Genomic DNA, 10,275 nt, shown 5'->3' with positions numbered 1-10,275 from the left:
AGTGTTACAGTGATGTCTACCAAATTGGTCAGAATGCCTTAACTGGTTCCAGGAAAGGAGTTATGTTAGGTACATATACCTGATGTAAAGGTGTACAAAGTGAACTAGAGAAGTGCTTAGTATCCAAAAACCAAAGATGACACTTCAGAATACTAAACAGTGAGTACATAACCTAGGCACCTTCCCCTCTCCAACATAAGTTGGACTTAAAGGTTCAGGAAAAACCTAGAGAAACCTAGCAGGACTGTTTAACCTGTAACCCTTCTTATGCCAAAACCAAGAAAACAGGTCTTACCACCTGATTCCTTTTTTTGTCTTTTTTTTTTTTTTTAAAAAAAAGGAGATAATAAAAACCTCCAAATCACGTGCATCTAATATTGACTTTTCATATTTCGTTTATACTTTTTATATCTATAAGAACATAACTAACATCTCACTTTAGAATACTTTCTAACACAGGATATTCTTTCAACCATTTTCCAAGTTGACGTGCATTCTCAAGGTTGAAGAAAAAAAAATATATTCATATATAGCTAAGGAAATAAAACTCAGTTTCACTATATGCAGTTACAGTGCTGTAAAGAAAAAATAATTTAGAAATCATTTCGAGTCTGAAATGTTTACTATATTCAGACTAATGCAAAGGCTAAGCCAATGGTCCAGGACCTGTTTTGAATCTGTGTGCAGAGATAGGAGCTACAGCAGCTCAGCATTTTTCTGATGGAAATTTCTCTCCACCCTTCCTTTCTTCCAGTATTCTATGACTTGCTGCTGAAGCCCCCCCTGAACCTCTACCAAAGTAGCATACATTGGTAGTTCAGAAGTAAAGGTCCACCGGTTTTATTACCTCTTAAGTCAGTTTTTCAGTAAGATCAAACCACTGAACGACACAGTGCAGAGGTGCTTAACCATTCATAGTCAGTCAGAAGTTCAATGGAGTACTTTAAGTTGTGTCTTCTGTAGGTGCCCTTCGCTGACGAGCAGATTTCTGTCTACCTCTCTGAGGCGAGGGTGGAGTCTCCTGTTCCACTTCAGTCTCTGAAGGCTCGTTGTCTCCCTGTTGGGACCCCGTATCACCTATCAATTCTCTCAGGAATTTGAATTTAGACAAAAACAATTGCCAGACCACGTACCAGCCTGCAGGAGAAAGAAAAAGCACTGCTTAGTTACTTCATACAAATTGATACTCAGCTCTCGGGCAAAGCATACCAGGGAAGTGAGAAAAAATTTTTATCAGCTCCCATTCTTTAATTGCTAACTTTCAATCCCAACACCCCTCTGCAACGCATCCACTCCTTTCTACAGCCCTACAAATACCAATTCAACTTTATCAAGTTTGTCCTCATCTGGAAGCAAACATTTAAGCTCCGGGCCAGCACCTACACATTCCAAATTGTACTGCCACAGCAAGCAGTAGGTGGGTGATCACCATTGCACAGAAAAAGGTCTCAACTGTCAGGAGAAAAGGATTTTCTGTGGTTATATATAAAAGAAGGGCTTGGGATTCATTACACAAGCACTGTAAAAAGGTATTACTAGGGTTTCTACCCAAACATATCATTCTGAAAACCACATTTTAAAAGCTGCATTACATAATTCCTATTAAGCACACTTCTGGAGATCTTGATTAATGGATTAATACCATGTTTTATACTAAATCCTATTCTGAAATGCACAGTCTTCCTTCTTATGTTCACTAAAAGACCACATCCCCCAAACTGAAGGTGTTCCCTCACCATGCCACAATCCCATTAAAGTAAAATTAACATTCTCTGGTAAATTTGCATTCCGCTCCACTGCTAAAATGCTCTGGGTCCCAAAACTATGCAGGTAAAGAGTTGAGATGGTGACATTTCTAGAATCTCTCTAAAATCGAGCTCCTCCTCTCTCTTGTGTAAGCGTTTCTATAAGAGGTAGCCAAGGAATTTAAAAAAGCAGATATAAATATATCTAAACCTAAACCAGAATTTTCCTTTTACAAGGTCTCCCTTATCTAACCATTTAGGTCGAGAGAGACTGGAGCTTTACCCAGCTGAAAACTAGTGATATCCCTTTCCCTCTAGCTAACGAGCCAACTTTCATCCTACGCGGAACAGGAACATAACTTCTCTGTGAAAAACAGAGTTAAGTAGCATAAAATTTAAACAGCTATTTGAAAACATATGCCATATAAGCATCATTTGTAACACCAAAACCCATCTGTCTCGCATAAAGCTATAAATTAATACTCCCATTCTCTCTTCAGAAGATCTTGCCATCCAAGCCCATACAGCTGACCTAGGCAAATATTAAGAGCACTGTTTCACAGAGCTAGGGAAACTCGTCCTCCCAATTACACAGCTGTCAGCAGAAACACACTTCTGAGCATAGACAACACCAGCATATTAGGGAAGGAGAAGAAACACTAACAAGTAGCAATTGTGTAACCATAGCATTGCTATTTTTCTTCTTCTTTTGTCATCAGTCATGCTGCCATGAGCAGGCCATTGCTTAGGACGAAACAAGATCCCACCCTTCCCCTCCTTCCTGGAATACTTTTCACATCCTGCAGAGTTTTAACTGCTGTAACTTCTCTGCTGCTGAGGAAATTCAGAGGAAAGCTTTTATATGACAGCCTTTACAGTCTGAATCAAATCCTAAAGCCCACACCAACCATTTCCTTTCCCATTAATACCTAAACCTTTAAATGACTTGCAGTTAAATTGAAACCGACATCCCACAAATGCATTAAATCCCCCTACACCCAGTAAAAAAAAGTCAGTGGCAGAAGTATGGTTTTGGTATCTTTTTTTCTTTCATATCTACAGGTAAAAATTGAAGTAGCGACTTTTTTAAAATTTTGTCCATTGAGGAGTATTTCAGGTCTTTGGGACCAGTAACGCCTTGTGTATTCTGAAGATAGTCAATCCATTCTTCTCGTGAGTCTAAACTTCATTAAAGAATAACCAAATTTCTAAAACCCATGCTCATTCCTAGTCCACATGGGAAAGAAAAGGCATTAAATATTGCAAATGAATATAAGAAACTTGCAAGAAGTGAGACCTACGCAGAAAATTACAAGCCGTTTTAAAATGTCTCCTACTCCCCAATTTGTTGACAGTTTGAGACACTAGACTCAGAAGTGCACGAAAAGCATGGGGGGTACATTCTGCTAAGTCCACTTAAGCATATGTGTGTGGGGAGGACCTCTCAGCTTCAGATTGTTTGGTTGGGATTTTTGTTTGATTTTTGTTTGGCTGTTTTCTGGCTTTGTGGGGTTCTTTTTGTCTGAAATCCTACCTAAAACACCTACAAAGTGAATTACTGTGAAACAGACACATTTCTTCCAGAGAGCACCAGGAAGAGAGGGAAAGCCAAAAAATATTCATAGCCATCCCAAAAGAGAGTTATAGGGCACTTTACAGAAGCATGACATGAATATATTTGATACAAATAAATACTTCATTAAATGAGGTATTTTAACTTAGGCTAGATAAAGTGGACCATATGCATCCTCTATCACTGCAAACAGAATCTATCACTGCAAACAGAATCTATCACTTAACACACAGAAAACATTCACAGTTCATTTGCGGACACTCTCCAGAAAGGCAGGAATAATTTTTCTTCTATGTTTGGTTTGAGTTATATCACAATGATCTGAGTATCCAAAATACTGAGTGCCATTAGCAGATTTTAGAGCACTGTAGCTCAAGAGGACAAACAAGACAGTGTAAATAATCAGCCAACAAGACTGGTTATGGTAAACAACCAACCAGACCAATGATGATAGACAGGTGAAACAAACCACAATGCAGTGCACTGAAGAGAAAATTACAACAGGCTTAGCCAGTGATAATAGTGGGAGGATAAGTAGGTTTGAAAACTAGAGTTTCAAAACCTCCTAAGATCTCCCAACCTGTACCAGAGACATTTAGGTATAAGATAATCAAAGTAGAAAGACTTCTTTCTTGCACTTGCTTTAGTCACAGAGCCAGCAGCCAGCTTGGATGGAAAGTTAAAAAAAATAACTCCCAAAACAGTCTGAATCAAGTTAAGAATGTCTCTTCAGCTGAGACTCCCTGTCACCTCACCATTACTAAACGCTTAAATAAGAATTTCCTTGGAAATAACCAGACTACTAAAGAAAAAGTTATTCTGGGTAAGAGAAACTCTCTCCAGCAACAATATCAACTGAATACACCATTAAATAAAACCACGCGGACAGACAAAGCCTGGAGGCAGATTCACTGTACTGAGTTACTTCTGAATCAGAAGACAATACATTTTCTATTAATTTCGCAGCCTCTTAAGAACATTGCAAAATGGTAACACCCAACATCATGCTATACTGAAGAACTGTATGCCAAAATACACTAAATAATAGCATATTTTTAAAAACAAAGTAATCGTGAAGCAATTTAAAACACACAAAAGAGGAAAATGGGCATTTCTGTGCATTCTTATCTTTATGAAGCTCAGATTAGCTTTACAACAATTTCGATGTAGAGCTTTTCCTGGACGGGTAACTGACACCACCAATTTGCATCTTACATACTTCCAGTTTGTTCAGGCAAGCCACCCTCAAAGAAGCCCTACTGGTTTAACTTCATCACACACAGAACACTTGATTTGAATCAGTCTTCTAGTGCTTACTTTATTTTCTATAGCCATTTGATTTACCTTTTCAAATCATCTTAGCTCAGTTGAACCTGCGGAAGTCAAACACCATACCCACAATACATCTTCAGCAAACAAGCAGTGATGATATGCAGATTATAATTTACATATAACACTTCTGCATTAATTGGTGAAAGAAGTTGCCTCTCAAAGCAGCAAGCCAGATACAATAGTACATTATCACAGTGCAAAGCACGGACTCCAGCTCTTGGCATAGCAGATACCTGAATCCAGAGAGTTGGGAAATCCTGTCTACTGCAAATACAGTATTTCGCATTTAGGCAAAATAGCAGCTCCCAGCCTTGCAGAGTTTACTCACTAAAAGGTGGGAGTCACCGTCTCACTTGAAATGCCACAGCCAGTTGCCACCAAAGACATTTAAACCACATTTGGCATTGTGCCATCAGTGTGTCAACCCCTTTTATAAATGATGAAGCAATGTGTTTGTGAAGGTGGAACCATGAAGTCAAAGCCTCTTTTACTGACTTATGCATAGATGTATGTAACATCAATGTAACATCAGGATGTTAAACGGATTTTATGAAGATTTCATAAAGGGGAAAGAAACAAAGTGATCTGCCTACAACATCACTCTGCCTCAAAAGTTGAGGGGTACAAGTCTCACGTCCACGCATTTCATTCATCATATACTGGCTTGTATGCAAAAGCTAACAGAGGGAGGGATTTCGACATTGGAGCAAATTTTCCTCTTCCATTTGAATCGGGAAGAGCAAACAAACAAAAAAAAAAAAAAACAAGGCTAACGTGATGTGCTCTGGTAAAGCAACCTGATTTTTCTTACATGAAATACAAATTAAACCAAGAAAGGAAGAAGGTGATGCAGTAACGGTGCAAGACAGTCTGAAAATCTGGCTTCTGTTTCTGATCCTTCTATGGACTTCTTGGTGCAGTCTTGCAAGATCATTTTACCTCTGTGTCCCTACTGATTTGAAAATAGGATGCTGCTACTCCAGCACATGAAGACTGATTTAGAACTGGGTTATTACCAAGGTGAATGAGGTGAATGTTACCTGTATTCAAATGCTGAAGTGTCGATCACAGAAAATCATGAGTGGAAAAAGGAAAAAGAAAATAAAAAGCATGGGTCTGTAAATGCTAACCTGAGATTTGGGAGAACACGGTTCTACAGAGCGCTGTATCGATTTCTCCTGTGACCATGGACAAGTCACTTTAAAGCTGTGCCATTTTTAAGATGTAGATAATATACTGGTTAGTGGATAGTTTCACTATAGAGAAGATCAGACTGAAGGAAGCGTAAACTACTCTGATACTGGAATAACAGAAGACACCAGGTGACACAGTGCTTGGTTCTGCACAGCTCCTTAAACCTAGTCCCATTTAGTGCAACATTCTACCACACGCTGCGAACTGATAACAAGGAAACTTGCTCTCTTCCGATCTCCCATAACAGCTTCAAAACTCAACTTCAAATTAAAGGGTATTTTCTCTCTATTGCTGGTTTAATCAAGGATGACTTCATCTTTTGAAGTATTTTACAAGATCCACTTATTTAAGATAATTACAAAACTGTTTAAACAAAGAATTAAAGTTTTTCAGGTAGAATTAAGAGCTTAAATATTTTTAGTCCCATTTTCAAAAGAGCAACTGAAAAATTGCTATGTTTACAGTCCCTCAATGGTTTCTATGTCAGATGTGACCAGTTTACAAATAGAGATGTTGCTAGCTGCACGCCTTCCATGCTTCCTAACAAATTCAGATTAACATTTAAAGTAGCAGTTGCAGACATCCAGAAATATTTAAAAGGAAAAGAAATCAGGTCATTTATTTAAGTACTTTTATAGATATAAATGCCTAATTCCAGGCATAAACATTTGCTTTTCACATGGCTAAAGAACTGGTCCAAATAACTTCTGATAGTTTGTGCCTTGAATTTTATCTATTCACTTCAGAAAAATGCTAAAACTACACTTTCTCCTCATTATTTAAGTTTTGATAGCACTTATCACATCATGTTTGTGATAAGTAGCAGAAATCCATATGATCCTAAGAGGTCTCCTGGATAATGAAGTCTATTGTTTTCTGCAATCATTCACACTATGAGTCATTTTAAGTGCCACTCAAAATTCAAGTTACAGCTCTTTAGGTTCTTGACCCTGGAAGTCCTCTTCATAAGGCCGTTTCAGTATCTCTCATCAGATGGCTCTAAAAATATTCTTATCAGATAAATCTTACTCAAGATTGTATCCAGCCATTCTTGTGTCAGGTTTGTCCATTAATTTGTATGTCTTATTGGCTGGCATTTACTCATACCCTGTCATACGTAGCCCTTGGTCTCCTTGGGAGTCTAACAGGCTGTAAAGACTAGAGACCTGTAGGTAAGAACGTGAATAAGAAACTGCCTATCACTGGTGTAGATAATTAAACTGGAAGCAGCTTGTACTCAGTTGTTTTTTTTTTTCTAGTAGTGGTCTTGACACTGTTTTCCTTGATTATTTTCCATTAATAACTATGACACAAGAAGTGTATCAATATTAATTAAGAAATGCTGTATGATGGAAAAAATCATTACAAATACTCTAAATCATTATCAAATCCTACTAAGTCATTTCTAACAGGGTAAGAGTTCAATTCCCCCCCCCAAAAAAAAACAATGAACACATCAGCTTTCTGTGTTCAGTACTTTTAAAATCTAGGTGACTTTTAGCCATCATTTTATAAGCACTAATACTGTTTACAGTAAAATACAGTGAAGGATTCAAAGCAAAGTATTAATTGAATCCAAGTTGAATGCACAATACAGAACTCCAAGCTGCTAAGTATCTATAAGCCACTGAAAGCAATTTATTAATTGCTTTTGTTCTACTTAAGCAAGAAAGCACTAGAGAGATGTTTAAGTCAGCAGGCAAAGTTAAAGAGATCCTTAGCATTTCAATTCCATTTGTCACATACAGACAAAAGCAGAAAGGCCTGGAGAAAATGATCCTTGTTTCTGATTTTGAACAGCATGTTGCAAAATCATTTCACTCTTTCCGCACGACAGTAAGTAACGATTTCATACACATACTCTAAAAAGATAAAAAACCTAGCAAGTACAATGTTTCATCTTCTAAAAGATAAAAAGTGGATAGACAACACCTAATGAACACAGAGAAACTTGAATAAAAAAACACTCTGAATAAATATCCACTAAGGTCACCATTTCGTCTGTAACAATGGACAGGACACATAGGAAAAGAGCACAAGACCAGGGAACACATACAAGGTGCACCCTCATACACCCTTGCAGTCCCAGTTACCTGTATTTCAGATATTTCCTTACCTATTAGTACTATGGCTTAGAATCATAGAATCATCCAGGTTGGAAGAGACCCTTGGGATCATCGAGTCCAACCATCTACCCTACACTACAAAGTTCTTCCCTATATCATATCCCCCAACACCACATCTAAACATCTCTTAAACATATCCAGGGATGGTGACTCAACCACCTCCCTGGGCAGCCTATTCCAATGCCCGACCACTCTTTCTGTGAAAAATTCTTTCCTAATGTTCAGTCTAAACCTACCCTGCTGGAGCTTGAAGCCATTCCCTCTTGTTCTGTCATTAATTTAATTACCTGTGAAAAGAGACCAGCACCAACCTCTCTACAGTGTCCTTTCAAGTAGTTGTAGAGAGTGATGAGGTCTCCCCTCAGCCTCCTCTTCCTCATACTAAACAGTCCCAGCTCCTTCAACCGCTCTTCATATGATTTGTTTTCCAGGCCCTGGAAAACAAGGCTTTCCAGGCTTAAAGATGTTGACCTTTCTTCCATGAACTCTAAACGATAAAAGTTTCAGCATCCAAAATATTCTTTGCTAACGCTAATGAACCTGCAGTTTATTTCCCCATTGGGTAAAAGAAAACCTTTTGTTTTAAGCCTGTTGCTTGATCATTTAACTCTATGTACTCCAATTCCTCTATAATGATCAAATTTCACAACCATTCCCAGTTCACCTTTTTCATTCCACTCATTTTTATAAACATCACCCTTCCTCTGTTCTCTAGACATCTGTTTTTGAGGCAAGACAGATCTAACCTATTTAGAGCTTCTTCCTGCAGAAATCATTACATAGCTCTCACCATCCTATCTTTTTTTAAAAGAAACTAAGATATTTGGTTTTTTAAATAACACTTTAATAAAATACAATGTTTGAGACACAGGCATGTGGTAGATTCCTGTAGCAATATAATGTCATTTTCTATTTTATTTTAAACTTCTAATGCTTGATTTGCCTATCTGCTTCCTACAAAGTATTAAACAGATATTTTGGAGAAATGCTTGCAATTACTGCAGCTAACCCTTTCTTTGGGATAGTAAAAGCTCAGTTTGAAACCATTATTTTTCTCCACATAAATTACGTATGCATATATTTCATACTTTTTATGCACACTACTCCATATATGTTAATACTGGATTTCACCTCCCATTTTATCATCCAGTCCCTTGATATTGCAAAATCTCTTCACAATGCTCTGCCGTTTATGACCACAATTAACAGTTTTTTTCAAGTACTAAATGCCAGCTGACCGTTCACTTTGCTCCCTTGGTTTTCAAAAATCACTTATAAATTCACCAGGTATTTGCTTTTTCTCTTGCAAGCCTTTCACCACGGGCTATGGCATAGTTCGAGTTTGGTGGTGGTGGTTTTGGCGTGCTGGTTTTTTTTTTCCAGAGCTCTCAGTTCAGTATATTGATCACAACACCCACACGTACTACACTGCTGATTCCTTCCAAGAACGCCAACAGACCTGCAAGTCGTGCCTCACATTGAAATAACCCTTGTCTCTGCATTAAAACAAATGCGAGTTTTGGAATCCACTTCAGGAAAAAAACTCCCAAGAGCTGCTCTCAATCTATTGTAGCAAACAGATGTCAAAAGCTGAAGGGTACCACTTCTTCCATTCACTGGCATTTCAGACCCGTGCAGAGAGTGACTGCTCAGTAGCCCGTTCACTAAAAAAAGCTGTCAGCTACAGATTAGTCACAGAATTAAGCTCTGGAAGCATTTCAAAGCTAAAAATTTGGATACGAAGAGAAGGGGGCGCTGCGAACCGCACACGCTCCCCGACACCCCGGGGCCACGGCGCCCTCTCATTTCCTTCAGTCAATCTGAGCAAAGAGGAACCACCACAGATTGAGAAAGGGAGTGGGGGTGAGGGTGGAGGGGACATGGGCACTGCATGGGGGTGAGGGTGGAGGGGACATGGGCACTGCACACTCAAGCCGGGCCGGCCCTTCCGCACCCTCCTCACCCTCCGGAGCCGAGAGGAGCGGGCGGGACTCACCGCACAGCATGAAGAGCAGCACGCAGGCCAGGGTGGCCACGATCACTAGCAAGGTCAGCCCGATGCTCTGCCACATGGCGCCGGCCGCTTTCCCCTCGCCGGCGGCGACAGCAGCGGGGGCTCCTCCTCGAAGATGCCTCCCCGCCGCTCGGCCGGGCTAGGCCAAGCCCCACCGGCAGCCGTTAGGGCCCGCTCAGCCCTGCGGGAGGGGCGCCAGGGGCGGTCGAGGGCCCGGCCAGCCCCTGGGCGGGTCACACCGCGGCGGGGCCCCCTCAGGCGCCGCCGGGGCTGAGATGATGGCAAAGGCCC

At 39.8% G+C, this 10,275-nt stretch overlaps 1 protein-coding gene across 1 annotated transcript; it reads right to left on the bottom strand.

The window, feature by feature from the left end:
* Nucleotides 1-337: 337 nt before the first annotated feature.
* Nucleotides 338-10,042, bottom strand: SMIM13 (small integral membrane protein 13). The gene is made up of 2 exons (XM_074146747.1): nt 9,967-10,042; nt 338-1,137 (listed from the first exon to the last, which is right to left on the bottom strand). Exons 1-2 carry the CDS (start codon nt 10,040-10,042, stop codon nt 944-946), a joined length of 270 nt encoding a protein of 89 aa, XP_074002848.1. The 3' UTR covers nt 338-943.
* Nucleotides 10,043-10,275: the final 233 nt, after the last annotated feature.

The sequence above is a fragment of the Numenius arquata genome, chromosome 4, assembly GCF_964106895.1.
Source record: "Numenius arquata chromosome 4, bNumArq3.hap1.1, whole genome shotgun sequence".
NCBI lineage: Eukaryota > Metazoa > Chordata > Aves > Charadriiformes > Scolopacidae > Numenius > Numenius arquata.
Note: the sequence above shows the minus strand (reverse complement) of the source record. Positions and strands in the feature narration are given on the sequence as shown.

Bases quoted from the DNA above. Each gene is read 5' to 3' on its own strand.
- SMIM13 (XM_074146747.1), bottom strand. From the start codon at position 10,042: ATGTGGCAGAGCATCGGGCTGACCTTGCTAGTGATCGTGGCCACCCTG. The intron at 1,138-9,966 runs GTGAGTCCCGCC...TTTCTCCTGCAG, and splicing joins GCTGCTCTTCATGCTGTGCG to GCTGGTACGTGGTCTGGCAA.